This window comes from Aquarana catesbeiana, linkage group LG05 (assembly GCF_042186555.1).
Source record: "Aquarana catesbeiana isolate 2022-GZ linkage group LG05, ASM4218655v1, whole genome shotgun sequence".
NCBI lineage: Eukaryota > Metazoa > Chordata > Amphibia > Anura > Ranidae > Aquarana > Aquarana catesbeiana.
In genome coordinates, this window is record NC_133328.1 from 222,127,883 (window position 1) to 222,148,162 (window position 20,280).

Genomic DNA, 20,280 nt, shown 5'->3' on the forward strand with positions numbered 1-20,280 from the left:
TGTCATGTTGAGTAGCAAAGGTCAGGTCGATAAAACAACTGCAGGCTCCTGAGTCAATGATGACTGGAACTTGGATAGCCTTTCCGGGAAGCTGTAAAGTGACAGAGATAGTAAGATGTGTACCAGGAGTGGGTAAAATAGTGGCACAGGTACGAACAGCGGAACGACACGCGTCTTGTTGGGGCAAATGCAGGCATAGTGCCCAGGTTCTCCACAGTAGAGACAAAGGTTATGAGCCCGTCTGCGTAATTTCTCTTCAGGGGTCAAGGAGGGACGAAGCAGACCTAGCTGCATGGGTTCTGGTGCATCACTGGCCGGAACTGGTGGTGGAGCAGGAGGCCTACTGGAAGGATTGGGAACTTGGGGAAGCATCCAGGTGGGACGATAGGTACTGGTGGATCTTTCGGTGCGTCGTTCTCTCAACCTACGATCAATTTGGATGGACAGGTTGATTAGTTCTTCCAGGGTCTGAGGTACCCCAACCCGTGCTAGCTCATCCTTGAGAGGATCTGACAAACCCATCCTAAACTGATGGCGCAGAGCAGCGTCGTTCCACGCCGTATCAGAGCTCCAGCGTCTGAACTCAACAGCATAATCCTCTGCCGCTCGACGGCCTTGACGAAGGGAGTGTAAGGTGGCTTCTGCAGTGGCAGTTAGCTGGGGATCCTCGTAAAGTTGAGACATTGCCCCAAAGAAAGCATCCAGACTTTCCAAGACGACAGATTTTTGCTCCAAAAGTCGGTGGGCCCAAGTTTGTGGTTCGCCAGATAACAAGGAGATAACGAAGCCCACCTTAGTTGCTTCTAAAGAGAAGGTGCGTGGCTGAAGGGCAAAGTATAGATTACATGCATTCCGGAAAGCACGATATCTACTTCGGTCTCCAAAAAACCTTTCTGGTACTGGTACTTTTGGCTCCGGAGGTAACATGACTACGGAGGGTGCTGAGGTTGCGGCTGCGGTCCCCTGTGGGCCGGAGGGTACAGATAGGGCCTGTACACGCTCTTCCAGTCTTGAATATCCCTCTTGTAAGCTTTTTACCGCTTGGGTTAGACCCGCCAGATGTCTGCAGAGCTCATCCATGGGGGAAGCCCCTTGCCCGGACTCGGTCATGGCTGCCTGATACGGTCAGGCTCCTACTTACCAGACCGGTGAGTCCGCTTGGGCAGAAGGTAGGCTCCCTTACGCGTCCGACTCGCGGCCCCTGGTAAAGCAAACAGGAGGCACAGGAGTACGGAATGGTATGAGAGCCTATATGCAACAGTCCAGATACTGCAGGTTTAACAGGTGAGATGGCTGGAGCTGGCTGAAGCACAGGCAACAAGGCTGAGCAGGATTGTCAGGAAGCAGGCTGGGTTCGTTAACAGACAGGCAGCAGAGGTACAATGGAGCAGGCAAACGGATGGTCAGGAGGCAGGCCGGGTTCGGTAACAGACAGGTAGCAGAGGTACAGTGGAGCAGGCAAACGGATGGTCAAACAGGCAGATGTCAGGTACAGGCAGAGTTCGGGGGGAGGTCCAGGAGACAAGGCCGGGTCGTCAGGTAATCAGGAACAGTTCAGATACAAGGTCAGGCACTAGGACGGTAAGCTGTTGATCAGGCAGCACTGATCACAGAGGGACGCCGGCTTAAATGGACCGTTTGGCGCCAAACGACGTGCACGCGCGCGCACCAGCACACACAGGCGCGCGCACCCGCCAACGCCCGCGCGCGCGCCCTCGCACACCGGCGTGCACAACAGGCCGACCCCGGACACACACACCAGCACCGCGAGGAACGCGCACAGCGAGGTCCACAGGAATGCGCGCGCCGACGCGCACCGACGCACACCGCCGCGAGCACCCTGCCCGCCGAGGTACGCTCTCTGACAGCACTGCTAAGAGCCATACCAACCAGAGCAGACTTTGAATCACTAGCCAGCAGGCTGGAAGCCTCACACCGCAGAGACATAGCAGCGGTGCGCACGGACATCACAGCACTATCAGAACGCATGGGTGCAGGAGAAGCCACAGTAACGGAGCTTACACAGCGCCTAAAGCAAGTAGAAGATACCCAAGCAAATCAAACAAAATTAATATTGAACCAGCAACTTCACCTAGAAGAGATTGAAGATCGCAGCAGGAGGAACAACCTGCGTATAAGGGGCCTACCTGAAGCCACGGGTACAGAGGATCTCACAGCCACTGCTATAGCCATTTTCAGGGACACAGCGAGATCTGACTTTCCTGCGACATTGTCCTTTGACCGGATTCACAGGGCGCTGGGGCCGAAATCGACTGATCCAAACCGCCCAAGAGACGTGATCTGCAGAGTACACCAATACACCCATAAAGAGGTCATCTTGCGGAAAGCGTGGGAGAGGAGAGATGTGGAATTTGACGGAGCATCTATCCAGATCATGCCTGATCTTTCCAGAGCCACCCTACAGCGCAGAGCGATGCTGAAGCCAGTGCTTGAGTTGGCCCAACACGCGGGCATCACGTATCGCTGGGGATACCCCATATCGGTGACTTTCAAGAAGAGATCACAATTCTTCACCTTACGATCCCATGCGGAACTTCCTGCACTGTTTGATTTTCTAGAAACCAATCCAGTAACGGTTCCAGACTGGCTTCAACTGATCCCAAGATTTGCTAACTGCCTGGGAGGTTCAAATCTAAGAAGACCAGGCTCGCCAAGACCACAACGCGTTCAACACAGATCAAGGATCACATCTCCAGCAGAAGACAGAGAAATCTAGAGTCGTTCGCTGTGGTGAGAATATATATGATGCCCCATATGTTTTGACTTTTGACTTTTGCCTTTTCATTCACGTTCTTTTTGTTTTTATTTTTCAGGTTTTACGGTGCACCAATTAAGGTTGAGCTCCCCTGACACTATACCAAAAGGATCGACTGTCCTCCCTTCAGAGTTGCAGATATAAGCCGTCCCCCACTCCCCCCCCCCACTAATATGGCTACTTGGGATATGGAATAGCTATTGTTGTGACCAGGGAAGTTTGAGATGGAATCCTGGTAGTGAGACAGACTAACACCGCACCCCCTATTGGTAGTCACCGGCATAGGGAACTCTCTATTGATGAAGGGGTTTATATGATGACACTACCTATGCCATAAGAACAGGCAGGCGTTAACATCTCTCGATCCTCTTGCTACGCTACGCACTGGACAATCAGTATTAGGAATATTGTGCAGCATTACGTCACCGTTCCCTATGTCGGAAATGTTATGTCCTGGCCCCACGCCAGTGTGTTTTTTCTGTTGGAGCTATATTGCACTAAACTACGCACACTTAAAATATGTATGTGTATTGCCTCGGGGAACTATCTCTCAGGATTCCGACAATTCAGGGTACACTGTAAGCTACGATTGAATATCAGCACTACAGGAGGGGGGTCAGCTGGGGGGGGGGGGGGAACGGAACATTTATGTTTTGAGTACAAGTGGCTGGGCTGGAGGGAGGAGGGAAGCAATAATTAGATTGTTGTAAGAAGGGCCAGTTTGAATTTGCTCAGGTATATGACAATAGAAGTGAAGGATAGGATTTGGGGCAGACAATACAAGGGACACAAATAGATAGGAAGTTACCGATAATAAGAATATGTTTGGTGTTTTGCCTTATCTGTTCATTTGATAATGTTCGTTATGTCTACAATGCTTACATGCCTATATTATATGTAAGGGCGGGGGGGAGGGCGGGCCGGGATTAGCTCCCTTGGTCGTAGTCTAACCTCATCCCCATTAGGCCGAAACACCTTCCCGGTGATAACTGGAGTGTGTTTCATTGCAAGGAATTGCACATAGTGGTCTAACGACAACTATTACGTGTAGGACAATCTTTAGGTTTGATTGTCCACCTTTTTTGTTTCTAGAGCTCTCTCTGCTCTTCGCTCTTTTTCCTTTTTCTTTTTCTCCCCCCGTTCCTTCTAGTCTTCATTTCTATATTTCATCTCTAGTCCCCCCCCCCCTTGTCTCTTGTGTAAACTTCTTTTACTGACGTGGGCGCGATGGATCAAATTACTATCTATACCTTAAATGCCAAAGGGCTGAATGTGCCGGAGAAACGACGCATGCTCTTGAATGATCTTAAAAGATCTAAAGCAGACGTGGCATTTATTCAGGAAACTCACTTTAAGAGGGCTGCACCGATGTGCTTGAAAAAACGATTTTTCCCAACTACATACCATGCTACCAACCCCTCAGCCAAATCAAAGGGAGTGTCTATACTAATCTCGGGGAATGTACCCTGGACCTGTAGAGACACCAGAATTGACACGGAAGGGAGATATGTGTTTCTCAAAGGACTGATCGGTGATGTACTAGTGACACTAGCGACAGTATACGCTCCAAATGACAGACAGGATATTTTCATATCCAAAACACTGAACGAACTGCTATCTTTTGCGGAAGGACAGCTGATGCTAGGCAGCGATTTTAATGTTCCTCTGTGCCCATCGGTGGACACATCAAATGGAACGTCCTCTCTTCGGAGGGGTGTACACAAACGAATCACTAAGACACTACATGAGGCCATATTGATAGACGTATGGAGACTTTTACATGCCGGGGAGAGGGATTATACATTCTTCTCATCACCACACAAATCATATTCCTGCATCGATTTTTTTCTTTTACCTCATAATCAACTGGAGGCAATAGACAGAGTTGACATAGGCACAATCACCTGGTCTGACCACGCACCTATTACCCTGAAATACTCCCTCTCACAAACAGCGACGACTAAAACAAGATTTTGGCGACTGAACGAAAGTTTACTTCAGGACCCCACAGTGTTAGCGGACGTCACAAAAGAACTCAAACATTATTTTCAGACGAATGATATTGAAGATTGTGACCCCGGGATACTCTGGGAAGCCCATAAGTCTGTGATCAGAGGAATTCTGATTAAACATGGTGCACATATCAAAAGGGAATGGGAAAAACAGTTATTACATCTATTACAGAAAACTCATGATTTAGAAAAAATACATAAACAAAACCCGACCACATCCATAGAAACAGAACTCCTTACATTACGTAGACAGACGGTCGATATACTACATTACCAGGCAAAAGCAGCTTTACAAGCATGTAGAAAACTCACCTATGAATCGGGGAATAAATGTGGGAAAATTCTTGCAAGAGCAGTGAGACAACAGAGACTACGCGCATATATACCGCAAATCATTTCCCCATCAGGGCAGAAAAGGGCGATACCCACGCAAATTGCAGATGAATTTAAAAACTTTTACTACTCCTTATATAACCTGCCGAAGTCAGGAGTCACTGACACTGCAATAGAGGACTATCTTACTCTAGCTAATATCCCCAAAATATCAGCAGAAGATGCAGCTGCCCTAGAAGAACCCATCACAATGATAGAACTACAAGGCGCAATTAAAAACATGAAACCAGGTAAAGCTCCGGGTCCGGACGGATTGACTCTGCAATACTACCAGACGCTGCTGCCGATTTTAGGCCCACATATGTTGAAACTCTTTAACAATCTTACGGAAGGAGGCCATTTGCAGAGAGACACCTTAAGCGCTCATATCTCCCTTATACCTAAGGAAGGGAAAGATCCCGCTGCCTGTGGTAGTTACAGGCCTATATCTCTTTTAAATATAGATCTCAAGCTCCTCACCAAAGTCTTAGCAAATAGATTGTCCCAACATATGACTGACCTGATACATTTAGACCAGGTGGGTTTTGTCCCTACGCGCGAAGCTAGGGACAACACCACAAAAGTCCTTAACCAGTTACCAACCGGCCCATAGCCGAATGACGGCTGCAGGGCGGTTGGATAACTCTGGGTGGACGTACTATGACGTCCTCCCAGAATTCCCCTCTCACGCGCCCCCTGGGGCGCGCACCCGAACACATCCGTGACCGCCGGGTCCAGGGGACCCGGTGCATCACGGATCCCGGTAAATGGCCGCTGATCGCAGCCGTTTACCATGTGATCGAGCCGTCAAATGACGGCGCGATCACATGTAAACAGACCGGCGTCATCTGATGACGCCGGTTCCTCTCCTCCCCTCCTGTGTACTGATCGGTACACAGTGAGCGGGGAGGGAGATGGATGGATGTCTGCAGCGCTGTGGGCTGTATGTGTAGTGCCCACAGCGCTGCACAGAGACATCCATCCATCCATGCTCAGCCATCCCTCACTACTAATGCTGTGCAATACTCTGCAATACCCCCACAATACTCTGCAATACCCCCACAATACTCTGCAATGCTGTGCAATACTCTGCAATACCCCCACAATACTCTGCAATACCCCCACAATACTCTGCAATACCCCCACAATACTCTGCAATACCCCCACAATACTCTGCAATGCTGTGCAATACTCTGCAATGCTGTGCAATACTCTGCAATACCCCCACAATACTCTGCAATGCTGTGCAATACTCTGCAATGCCCCCACAATACTCTGCAATGCTGTGTAATACTCTGCAATGCCCCCACAATACTCTGCAATGCTGAGCAATACTCTGCAATGCCCCCACAATACTCTGCAATGCTGTGCAATACTCTGCAATGCCCCCACAATACTCTGCAATGCTGTGCAATACTCTGCAATGCCCCCACAATACTCTGCAATGCCCCCGCCATACTCTGCCATGCCCCCGCCATACTCTGCCATGCCCCCGCCATACCCCGCCATACTCCGCAATACCCCGCCATACACCGCCATACCCCGCCATACACCGCCATGCTGAGCCATACTCGGCTGTACTCGCCCTCTGTATGTGGCCAGGCTGTGGAAGTCTCACACATGGGGTATCGCCGTACTCAGGAGGAGCAGGAGAATCTATTTTGGGGTGTCATTTTTGGTATGTACATGTTATGTGGTAGAAATATTGTATAAATGGACAACTTTGTGTTAAAAAAAAAAAAAAAGCGTTTTAACCACTTCCCGCCCGCCGGCCGTCATACAACGTCTTTGACTTTGTGCGGAGATATCTGAATGATGGTTGCAGCTACAGGCATCATTCAGATATCAGCTTTTTCAGCCGGCGATTCCCTACACCATGAGAATGATCATAGCAGCTGTTCCACTGCTTGATCGTTCTTACGGGAGGCGAGAGGGGACGTCCCCCCTTCCCGCCGCCTTGCGGTGCTTCTACCGACTCACCGCTACGATCGAAGCCAGGATCTTTTTTTTTTTTTTTTTTTTAATTTCAGGCTTCCCAGCCTAGAGGTGAGATGTGGGGTCTTATTGACCCCATATCTCACTGTAAAGAGGACCTGTCATGCCATATTCCTATTACAAGGATGTTTATATTCCTTGTAATAGGAATAAAAGTGGTCAAAATTTTTTTTTTTTTGGAAAAAAGCATCAAACTAAAATAAATAAAGTAAAATGAACAATAAAAAAAAAAAAAAAATTTTAAAGTGCCCCTGTCCCTGTGTGCTCGCATGCAGAAGCGAACGCATATGTAAGTCCCGCCCACATATGAAAATGGTGTTCAAACCACACATGTGAGGTATCGCTGCGATCGGTAGAGCGAGAGCAATAATTTTGGCCCTAGACCTCCTCTGTAACTCAAAACATGTAACCAGTAAAAAATGTTAAAGCGTCGCCTATGGGGATTTTTGAGTAGCAAAGTTTGGCGCCATTCCACAAGCGCGTGCAATTTTGAAGGGTGACATGTTGGGTATCTATTTACTCGGCTTAACTTCATCTTTCACATTATGCAAAAACATTGGGCTAACTTTACTGTTTTGGTTTTTGTAAAGCACAAAACAGTTTTTTTTCCAAAAAAAGCGCTAAAAAAATTGCTGCGCAAATACCGTGCGAGATAAAAAGTTGCAACGACCGCCATTGTATTCTCTAGGGTCTTTGCTAAAAAAACATATATAATGTTTTGGGGTTCTAAGTAATTTTCTAGCTAATAAATGATGATTTTTACATGTAGGAGAGAAATGTCAGAATTGGCCTGGGTGCTCCAGAACGCCTGAAGGTGCTCCCCTGCATGTTGGGCCTCTGTATGTGGCCACGCTGTGTAAAAGTCTCACACATGTGGTATCACCATACTCGGGAGTAATAGCAGAATGTGTTTTGTGGTGTAATTTGTGATATGCATATGCGGTCTGTGAGAAATACCCTGCTAATATGACAATTTTGTGGAAAAAAAAAAAAGTAAAAAAAAAACCTTGATTTTACAAAGAATTGTGGGAAAAAATGACAACTTCAAAAAACTCACCATGCATCTTTCTAAATACCTTGGAATGTCTTCTTTCCAAAAAGGGGTCATTTGGGGGGTATTTGTACTTTTCTGGCATGTTAGGGTCTCAAGAAATGAGATAGGCCGTCAGTACTTCAGGTGTGATCAATTTTCAGATATTCGCACCATAGCTTTTGGACTCTATAACTTTCAAAAAGACCAAATAATATCCACTGATTTGGGTTATTTTTACCAAAGATATGTAGCGGTATAAATTTTGGCCAAAATATATGAAGAAAAATTACTAATTTGCAAAATATTATAACAGAAATGAAGAAAAATGTATTTTTTTACAGATTTTTCGGTCTTTTTTCTTTTACGGCGCAAAAAATAAAGAACCCAGCAGTGATTAAATACCACCAAAAGAAAGCTCTATTTGTGTGAAAAAAAGGACAAAAATTTCATAAAGATACAGTGTTGCATGACTGAGTAATTGTCATTCAAAATGTGAGAGCACCAAAAGCTGAAAATTGGTCTGGTTAGGAAGGGGGTTTAAGTGCCCAGTTGTCAAGTGGTTAATTTGATCCACAGAGCTAATATGTCTAAAGCGCCTTGTACCTTTCTCAGCACAGATGCTGAGAAAGCTTTTGATCGGGTGAGCTGGGAATTTATGACAGCAGTCCTTAAGCATATCGGACTAGGTAGCCACATGCTACAGTGGATCTCTAATGTTTACTCTTTACCAACAGCTAGGGTCAAAGTTAATGGAATCCTTTCTGCTCCCTTTAATATTTCTAATGGTACCAGACAAGGATGCCCACTATCACCCCTTCTCTTTGCCCTGGTACTCGAACCCTTTCTGAACACGATACGCAGGAACCCAGATATCTCTGGGATTACTATAGGTCACAGGCAATACAAGATCTCCGCATACGCGGATGATCTTCTATTTTCCTTAACCAACCCGATTATCTCCCTCCCAAATTTAATTAAAGAATTTCAGACATACGGGAACATGTCTAACCTAAAGATTAATTTTGACAAATCAGCAGCAATGGGAATCAATATGCCGATGGAACAACTTGCCCTTCTGAAGTCCAAATTCAATTTCAAATGGTCAGATAGTCACTTCAAATATCTGGGCACTAACATACCTAGGAATCTGAAATGCACATTTGAACTGAACTTCCCTCCAATCCTAAGCAAAGTTGAAGAGTTACTTGCAGAGTGGGGCAAAGGTCTTCACTCATGGTTTGGGAGATGCAATTTAATCAAGATGTGCATTCTCCCAAAATTTCTATACCTATTTCAAGCCTTACCAATAAGAATCCCCGCTAACTACTTTAAACAAATACATTCCCTATTTATAAAATTTGTGTGGTCACACTCTAAACCTAGACTAAAAAGACGCTACATGACTTTGCTGAAACACTGTGGGGGTCTCGCCCTCCCTGACGCAAAACACTATTATCAAGCTGTGCACCTAGAAAGGATCATTGACTGGAACAGACATGACAAAACTAAACTATGGGTCCAAGTAGAGAACCATCAGGTTAATGTACCCTTGAAAGGGGCTATCTGGTACTACGATAAATTATCTAGGGACATGATTTCACACCCGATCATTGGTGCCACAAAAACACTTCATTGACCTCCAAACAATCCCCTTTATTTCCCATTTTGGGGAATCTAGCGTTCGAACCAGGATTAGACTATTCAAACTATGAGACCCTCTGGGAGTCAGGTAAAGACTGTGCAACACATTATGTAGAAGATGACCACTGGACCTCAATTCAGTCCCTGACGAATGATAATGGGGGTTTTCAATTGTCATTTTGGAAAGCGATTCGGCTACACCATTTCCTATACTCAATACCAGAACCTACGCGATATAAACGCGACATGACGAAACTAGAAGAATACTGTAGAGGGGAGGGCACTCTGCCTCAGGTGCTCTCCAAGACATACTCCCTACTCAACACGCCAACTGAACAACCAGACTTGCTGTTTTTACGAAAATGGGAACGGGATCTACAATGTAATTTTACAGCAGCACAAACACAAAACATACTTCGACTTACACTGAAATCATCTATCTGTACAAAAATTCAGGAGACAAATTACAAAATTCTGACTAGATGGTATTACACACCTCAATTATTACACAAATTTTTCCCTAACACTTCTGATAGATGTTGGAGGTGCGGTTCTGATAAAGGGACACTCCTACACATTTTTTGGACTTGTTCACTATTACAGCAGTTTTGGGTAGCAGTAGAGACAATTGTTAAAAAATTTACGAATCACATAATGCAGAGGGATCCCGCCGTTTTTCTGCTACATGCCACCTCAGCCCCAATTAAATTATATAAAAAGTTGGTGGTCAGACATCTGCTCAATGCAGCGAAGTCCTGTATTCCAGTCTTGTGGAAACAGAGTGCACCCCCCACGGTGGGGATGTGGCTACGCAGAGTTGAGGAAATTAAAAAGATGGAAGACTTAATACTGACTGCACAACACAAGCAAGACAAACACTCAAGAAACTGGTTATCTTGGAACATATACATTTTCTCAGATGAAGGACAAACCTTATTAAATTCTTGAGAATCCCTTGATTAGGTAGCGGCTGCGGGATAGAACCATGGCCTGGTCCATCGCGCTCGCGTCAACCTGTAACCCCCCCCCTCTTCCCTCTCTCACCCCTTCCACTCTGTCTATATGTTTTATATATATATTTCTTTTTTCTTGGCAATCAGTGGTCTAATATTTCAGTAACAGACAACTTCCCATTCACACCAGTTATGTTAGAATTATGCAGAAGTAAGCAACTAGGTGGAAGATGTTATTCCTGATGTATAGTAATATTGCATGGTTGTTGATATACCTATGGACTACAAAGACGGACTCGCGAATTTAAAGAAGATAAGTAATGTCATAGGCCAGCTTCTCTGCAGATAGAATGGAGTATTTCAATGGAAAGGATATATGATGATTATATTTGTCAGAACGTTATTAGAAAGACCACGGATGTATTATATCGATTATGATATGTTTTTCCTTTTTCCTTATTTGTTTTTGTTTCTCCTTCTTTTTGTCAAAAAAAATTTCAATAAAAAATTATATTTGAAAGAAGCACAAGTTCTAGTTGACGCTTTTATAATTTGTAGCAAATTTGCATGGCAAGTCTCTAGCAAGAGCAAAGTTGCAGTGGTGAGTTACAGCAAGAGCTCTGCAAGTCTAAAGCATGAAAATTCAGCCACAGTGACCCCTGTGGTGGGATGACTATTCCACAACATAACTGAACCAGAACTTGCAGCAGACTTGCAAAATATTTGCAAAGAAAGTTGATCTGGAGTCATGCAATGGAAACTTGAAGCAATTGTGCAACAAACTTGTAAAGCCTGGCAAGTCTAGCAAGAGCTTATTTTCAAACTTGCAGCACAATTGCTTGCTATCTGGATAGTAGTGCATTTTATACACAACTTTTTAGATGAGACCAAAATGAGGAACACATGAGGAGCAAAGAGGGACATAGGTACGGTGTTCCAAATTAGAGACAGTCCCTCTAATGCCCCGTACACACGGTTGGATTTTCCAACGGAAAATGTTCGATGGGAGCTTGTTGTCGGAAATGATGTCACACAAAATTTGAGATCTGGAGCTCAAATTTTCCAACAACAAAATCCGTTGTCGTAAATTCCGATCGTGTGTACACAATTCCAACGCACAAAGTTCCACGCATGCTGCGAATCAAGCAGAAGAGCCGCACTGGCTGTTGAACTTCCTTTTTCTCGGCTCATCGTACATGTTGTACGTCACCGCGTTCTTGACGTTCAGAATTTACGACAAGATTTGTGTAACCATGTGTATGCAAGACAAGTTTGAGCCAACATCCGTCGGAAAAAATCCATGGATTTTGTTGTCGGAATGTCCGATCGTGTGTACGGGGCATTAGGCTGGCCATACATTATACAATTTTCTTGTACAATTTCCCTTTTGATTTTACCTTCTAGTATATGCAAGAGAGAGAAGGAGGGAGGTGCACCCAAGTGCAATATTATAAAGTTATTTTAATAGTGCAAACATAAAAGCATTTATAGGAATGTAGACATCACAGGCATATCTGTCATGTAGGGGGTCCTCCTTGAAGGGGTGCCAACAGTCCAGTTTTCCCAACGTTCGGCTGTGTTTTCTCCTGCACAGGACGGGAAGGGGATCCTGGATCCAAAGCAGGAAGGGAAGGGGATCCTGACTGCCTGGCGTGGACCGCATGGGTGAAATTACGTCACCTGGTGGGCGGACCTCGATGTGAGGAGGACAGGAAACAAGGCTACGCACTCAGAGCATACAGCTCCGGGCCAGTAGAAGGAGCTGTATGCTCTGAGCGCGTAGCCTTGTTTCCTGTCCTCCTCACATTGAGGTCCGCCCACCGGTTGGAGTCATTTCACCTGTGCGGTCCACGCCAGGCAGCATCCTGTGCAGGAGAAAACACAGCTGAACATTGGTAAAACCGGACTGTTGGCACCCCTCAAGGAGGACCCTCTACATGACAGATATGACAGATAACCCTTTGTTTTTAACCTTCTAGTATATGATTTTGGTAAATCGAAACACTTTCAATTTGTATGCAATCGGGCAGGCTCTTGCACTACATAGTTGAAGGTAAATCTAAAGAAAGTTGAACAGGAAAATTGTATGGTGTATGGCTAGCTTAAATCAGGAACAGTTGGGAGCTATGAATATATTACTACACTATAAACCCCTATGAACTTCCCCTTTTGGTTGAAGTTTCTTTTTGGTTTACTGAAATTGTTAAACTGTCCCTGTAAAAGACAGTCAACGGAATCAATGTTGTCTGCAGAAACTGTTCAGAGTAAGTATGAAGCAATATGAAATATATCTATTGAGAAAAGTATAAAACAAATACATTGGATTCAGAAGCCAACATGGTGTTTCGTCAGTTATTGTAAACTGGGCAATTGTTGCAGCTCTTATTCACATAAAATGAAATATTATCCCCTGTTGGTTTAACCTTAGTAAAGATTGCCAAGGTACATTTTACAAACATGACTAAGACAGTATTTATTACTATAAAAGCTTCAGACTGATTTAATATACTAGAAATGTACAACGTGTGTTGTTGAATTGCTATTGTGAGGTGCACAAAATCAGGTGTAACAATTTTTTCTATTTAAAGAAAAAATTAACAAAAATTATGGCAATTAAAATATATTTTGTGAGATACTGTGTGTAAAGGCTATTTGTACACAACACTGAAAATTCACCGGCTAAACTTTATGTGTAAAATACCTTGTGATGACTTCAACAATGCTGAGCTTAGGGCAGATTTTAGGGCTCTTTTACACCTCCTCAACAGTGAATCGGTTTTCACAAAGTGGTGCAGACACAGCTAATGGGCATTCAGAAGGTGATACTGCTTCCCCCTGAATGCCTGTATTTTTTTTATTTCTAGCTATTGACAGCCGAATGGGCCTTTTTCATGGGCATACTTTTGCACTCGAATATGTTTGGCAGTGACACTGCCTGCCAAACAGAAGAAGGATAACAGTTTTCACACCACAAAGCAAAGCATTGCTGGTGCGACATGTTTACACCCTCCTCTAGCTAACCAATAATATTGCGACTGCTTTGTAATTCACAAATAACCACATGGCACAGACTTTACTCTGTAAGACATTGACCCTCCTCCAGCTCCCTTTGTATCTTAAGAGGGGTCATTGAGGGCATAACGGAAATACTTACCACCTCCCAACTGCAAGTGTAAACTAAGCCCTAAAGACATAGATTGTTACAGCTTTGTATTCAAAACCACAATATTAAATATAAATGTTTTTTTGATCAGATTTATGTACTTGAATTCCCCAGTAACACACCATCATTTTCATAACTATACAGCATTTTTGTCTCATTACTTTTGGAAAATCAATACTCCCTCATCATGTGGCACCTAAATGCCACCATGTTTCTGGTTTTACCAGCAATGAAACTGAGAAACCCTCCAAATCCCTGCTTTACCTTGCATGCACACGGCTTTCTTTTCCTCCTACTGGTTGTGATCATGGACAGTAAACACCTCCAGGAACCCCTTCCCCTTCTTTCAAACATAAAACCATAAATTATTCTTTTTTTTTTCAGTCAGCCATCAGGCTGACTGAAAAAAATGACCAGATTCCTCCATCCACACAAGCAAGGTGGACAGAGGCATCCTCCCTGCTGGGGCATTTATTCTGATAGTGGGGCTGTTTGCTATTAGAATGCATGGATCAGTGGCTGCAGCTGGCTGATCGAAAAAAATCTTCCAAAAAGCCCATTTGACAAAAGTCTATCTAGCAATCAAGTTCTGTTGAACAGGCACAATCACACATGAGTTGAAGTTTCGATCCATCTATGGCCAGCTTAAGAAGTATATTTTTTACATATTTTTTACCCTGAAGCTTTAAACCATGTTTAGATTACACAGTATGCTTCATGAGTCAGCTAAAACTATCCTGTGTGCTTTTTCTCTAACCGTATTGATGATCCCAGCTGAACCTATGTCTCTTCAGTTCATGGAACATAATGGAGCTTTTGTGTGGTCCATTAGCGAGTGGACTTTGCCCGGCGGACTTTTTGACGGACTTTACGACAGACTTTCTGAATGAACAGACTTGCCTACACACAATCCACCAAAGTCCGTCGAATTCGTACGTGATGACGTACGACCGCACTAAAATAAGAAAGTTCATAGCCAGTAGCCAATAGCTGCCCTAGCGTCGGTTTTTGTCCGTCGAACTAGCATACAGACGAGCGGACTTTTCGACCGGACTCGAGTCCGTCGGATAGATTTGAAACATGTTTAAAATCTAAGTCCGTCCAACTTTTGAGAAAACAAAGTCTGCTGGAGCCCACACACGATCGAATTGTCCGATGAAATCCCGTCCGCCGGGCAAAGTCTGCCGTGAAGTCCGCTCATGTGTACGCGGCATAATGCCCCTTTCACACGATCGGACTGTTCAGGTCCGCCTGTCAGTTTTGACAGCGGACCTGAACGGGAGCTCCATGTTAGCCTATGGAGCGACGGATGTCAGCGGAGACATGTCCGCTGACATCCGACCCAGTCCGATCCACTAAAAGCCGACGGATGGCCCTACGTCCAGGTCCGTCGCTGGCGGATCGGATCGGGTGAGATCTGATGAAAACGGACATGCTGTCCGTTTTCATCCGATCCCTCCAAAGACGGCAGCGGCGCCTGACAAGCCCCTCCCCGCTCAGTGAGCAGAGAGGGACCTGTCATCCGCTGGCTCAGCGGAGATCAACGGACTGATCTCCCACAGAGCCGGCGGACAGTGGCGGACTCCATGGAAGCGGAGTCCGCCTCGTGTGAAAGGGGCCTTAAGCTGCATACACACTATACAATTCCCTTTAGATTTTTTTCCTTTAGCTTTACAAAAACCATATAATATGAGGTCAAACCTTAAGAGTTTCAATTTGTATGTAATCAGGCAGGCCCTTGCACTACATGGTTTTGGTAAATCTAAAGGAAATCAGACAACAAAAGTTGTATAGTGTGTATGGGGTCTTATGCCGTGTACACACGACCGGACTTTTCGACAGCAAAGGTCTGACGGAACTAATCCGCCGGACAATTCGATCGTGTGTGGGCTTCATCGGACCTTTGCTGTCGAAAAATCAGACGGACTTTAGAAATAGAACATATTTCAAATTTTTCCGGTCGAAAAATCAGTTGGTCTGTATGCTAGTCCGACAGACAAACAACGTCGCAAGGGCAGCTATTAGCTACTGGCTTTGAACTTCCTTATTCTAGTCCGGTTGTACCTCATCACGTTCGAATCAATCGGACTTTGATGTGATCGTGTGTAGGCAAGTTCATTGCGTCAGAACTCTGTCGAAAGTCCGTCAAAAAGTCCTTCGGGGGTTCAGTCCGTTGAAAGTCCGCTCCTGTGTACACGGCATTAGAGCACAGTGGAACAAGCCCAAAACTTTTAAAATCCAGTAGGTGGGAGGGGGTTGTGATGTGGTATGGTGGCCCCACTACCCCATTCAGTGTGCACATTGTCATAGATTAGAAATTAAGGAGCTGTGAAGATCAGTATACAAAACTAGAATGTATGCACTGTACATGATCATAGAATTTCATGGATAATTCTATAAAATCCCAAATTATCTATTGACATCATAGATAGCCCATCACATAAAAAATATGATTAACTTACCACAATATCTTGAATAAAGAACACTTCCGCTCCAGTAGAAGAAAAACGATTAGGAAAATCAATTTCAACAAAAGATGCATGAAGTGTACTTGGCCCAGCATTGTAAACCTAAATAAAGAGTACAAATACAATATTAATGGTGAAAAGCTACTGCTGTAAATAATAACTTTTCAGGCCATTTGCCTGCACAGCATTCTTCCCCAGTGGTTACATACTGTAAATGCATGAAATTCTTTAAAGACCAACTAAAAGGGAGGTTGTCAATAGGGCAGGAAGACACAGACAGTAATAATGACCTGACAGAACTTCCAACTTCTATGCCTGTGTCCTGAATACTGAGATTTACTATAACTTCCTGTCCTAGCAGGAAATGAGAAATCTCTCCAGTGGGGTCACAGAGCGCGGAAAAAGAAAATCTAGCAAGGGTTCTATCCTTGCCTCATTCTGTTTATAACTAAAAAAAACAAAAACAAAAAAAAAACACCGTGTCTGTAATTTGGCTTCAAAAACATTAAATAAACTATCTATGCAGGCTTTGAAAATCAAAGTACACAAAACATGATACTGTTGGTAAACGTGTGCCTTTCTTCTTATTCAATAATTTCCTCTTCTTTCACAGCTCCATCATCTTTTTCAATGCTTTACCTCTCTTGAACCTTTTTGTTCTCTCAACCACCTATAACTAGAAGCATTTCTCTCTTGCTCTTAATTCCAGCATCTACTGAAATCTTCCACTTATTATCATGTTTCTACATTTAAAGTATACTTCTATTCAAATCTTTTTAAGTTTTGGATACAGTACGGAATAATTAGAACCATTGTTAGTTTAGTTTCTTGTTGTTTTCTTGTGGCATCTATGGTACTATTTAGGAGATTTGTTCTCACTTCCTATGCAACTAAAAACATAGTAACATAATCATCAAAACAAAAAGCAAAAGGGAAAATTAACAGGAATAAAAGTAGCAAAAAAGATCAGATTTTTGTACGAACCATAAAATCCCTTTTTTTTCCCCAAGGGATACAGAGTCTTAAATGGTTGGACACTGGCAAAACCAACTGCAGGCCAGTACAGGATAACCCTTTCAACACGACTTAGTTTTGTAACAAAGCAGTACCGAGTGCATGATCATAAGTATACAGGGGTGGGACCTATGTCCCTATGGGCTCCAAGGAAAGGATTTTACAGTGCATACAAAAATTAAATTTTCTTTCTTGTCCATTGAGAGGCACAAGAAGTCTTATGGGGCGTACACACGGTCGGACTTTTCGTCTACAAAAGTCCAACGGACGCCGACGGACTAAAGCTGGCTGGTAATCCGATCGTGTGTGGGCTTCTTCGGACTTTCAGCGGACTTTTTCAGCCTCAAATCCGACGGACTTTAGATTTGAAACATGCTTCAAATCTTTACGTCGTAACTACGACGGACCCCGAAGTCCGCTCGTCTGTATGCTAGTCCGACGGACAAAAAAACTACGCATGCTCATAAGCAAAAACTAAACGGAAGCACTCGGTCTAGTAAAACTAGTGTTCGTATTGTAGGTAGCACATTCCTCACGCTGCAAAATCTGTGATCGTTGAATGCAGCGCATTTAATGTCTTCTTTACGAATGCTATAAAGAACGAAGATGTTTTGCTGTTCATATTCAAACAGAGTTCTCCCAAACAGATTTCTGGATTCTTTTTCTGTTTGATCTCATGAATGACATGGTATGCTTTTTCAAAACAATGTTTCCATAGTAATAATACTTTTAAATTTTTTTTTTTTTTGGTGGAGTCATCTTTTCTTGTAATTTTTATCCAGATATTTATTTTATGATTGTTGTGGAACTTTTTTTCTGTTTATCTCTAATTTTTTTTGTAAAGTTACCACAGGGAACCCATTTTTATATATATTTGTTAAATTTTTTTTAATGTTTGTAAAGTTACCACAAAGAACCCTTTATAATTTTTGTTTTTATAGTGATTTTTTTTTTTTTTTTATATAAAGTTAACCCAAAGAACCGTTTTTGGTTATGTATCTTTTTTTTTTAAAATACTTACCACTCGAACATTATTAACATTATTTTAATCTATTTTTGGTGTGTTTTTGCAAAATCAATGAGATTGTTGTCCCTTGTTAATTTAAAACATTGTGTCTAAAATCTATGATTTAAAATAAAAAACCTAAACTCAAAAAAGATCCATTTATTTATGGTCTAAATAAAATAAAGAGGAAGTCAACGCTGGAAAAAGTATGTGTACAAGAAAATGGGGATCTTGAGGAGTCCATATAAGAGGGAGCACAATCTGGTCCAAGAATCCCAGAGATCAACAGCACCAGCAGATGATATAGATGTCCCCAGACTGTGGTACTACAACAGCCTGCGTCTTCTGTCATACCAGACTGAACCCAAGTCATCATTTCTTCTCTTCCCTGCAGCCTTTCCTCCACGCTGCCCTGCAGCCTTCCCTGCAGCCTTCCCTGTAGCCTTCTTTCGAGGCTGTGGCTCTGGTGTTTCAGTTGTGGCAGGAGGAGGAGGAGGAGGAGGGGGGGCTGCCTCATGTAGTTGGGTGTTTCGTGTTAGCGTGCCCTGCAACCCCTTCTGGATTGTTTCCCCAAATAGTCGCTCACAAATGAGGCGCTGCTCCCAATCCATTTGAAGAAGCCTGCTGGCTAAGTAGCAGCCATAGGACTCTTCCGCTTCGGGGGGGCTCCTTAAAAAACGGGTGGCCTCTTGCATGAGGCGCAGGGATGCCTCCTGTGTGACCGTCCCCTTCCTGGCCCTTTTTTTGGGAAGGTGGAGGGGAGGCACTTGGGATTTGGTCAGGCTCCTACTGGGCCCAGCCACCTCACTTGGCCCAGCCACCTCACTTGGCCCAGCCACCTCACTGGGAGCAGCCACCTCCTGCCTGACACTGGGCCCAGCCTCCTCCAGGATGATGGTGAATCCGGCCTCCTCCAGGCTGTCCATGGGCCCAGTCTCCTCCTGCCTGCCACTTTCCCCACATTCCTCCTGGATGGACTCATCCTGTGTATAAAAAAAAGGACAATAGTTTTAGTATATTTTTTTGGGTTCATCAATGACACACAGTTTGCTTCTCATGACTAGCAAATTCAATGTGAATACATCTCTTTAATAAAAGAGTCTAATCAGACACCCTAATTATTTCAAGCAGGTGCCAAACATATTTAGCCACTACTGTCAATTGATATGTATACACAATTTTGAGGGCAAAATTATTTTAGACAATTATAACATCCAGTTAACATCATTAATATTAGTACAGTAAATATTTGTTAAAATAATTTACCTGACTCCAGATGGTCATATCCGGTTCATCCAGGATGGAAGACCCAGCTTGCTCCTCATCAGCCTCTGCTGGGGTGGAGGGAAGGGTGGAGGGAAGGGTGGAGGGAAGGGTTGAAACTGATGCCCTGGCTTCAGTCTGGTCATCAAGAAAACGGAGTTGATTGTAGTACCACAGCCTGGGTACATAAACATCATCTGCTGATGCTCCTGATCTCATTGATTCCTGGATCTTCTTATGTTCCCTCTTATACATGTTCCTCAAGACCCCAATTTTCTTGAGCAATGTCTCCATTGTTGCTTCTGGGATGGTCGCCTGGACAAAGGACAGAAGTCTCTCCAGCGTTGACTTCCTCACATGCTTTGCATAATACTGTGGGTGTTTCACCTCCCACAAATTCCTCATCTCTCTATATTTAGAAATAAAAGCAGTAAGGAACTCTGGATCCTTAAATAGGGGATTCATAATGTCTGTATAAAAGATAAAGTCACAAGACAAAAAACACTTTTATTGGGTTTCTGCTAAACCCTCATCATCTTATCCCTATGTAGGCCTCATCAATCTGTCAAGCCATATAGGCCGCT

The 20,280-nt window shown here is 43.9% G+C and overlaps 1 protein-coding gene across 2 annotated transcripts in view; it reads right to left on the bottom strand.

Annotated features, from left to right (window-relative positions):
• The window catches only part of ITGA9 (integrin subunit alpha 9), a 626,511-nt gene that overhangs the window by 56,936 nt on the left and 549,295 nt on the right, over positions 1 to 20,280 (bottom strand). For both annotated transcript variants that reach the window (XM_073630570.1, XM_073630571.1), the window contains exon 23: positions 16,408 to 16,515. In XM_073630570.1, the coding sequence (XP_073486671.1) occupies positions 16,408 to 16,515 (108 nt within the window). The remainder of the gene's footprint in view (positions 1 to 16,407; positions 16,516 to 20,280) is intronic.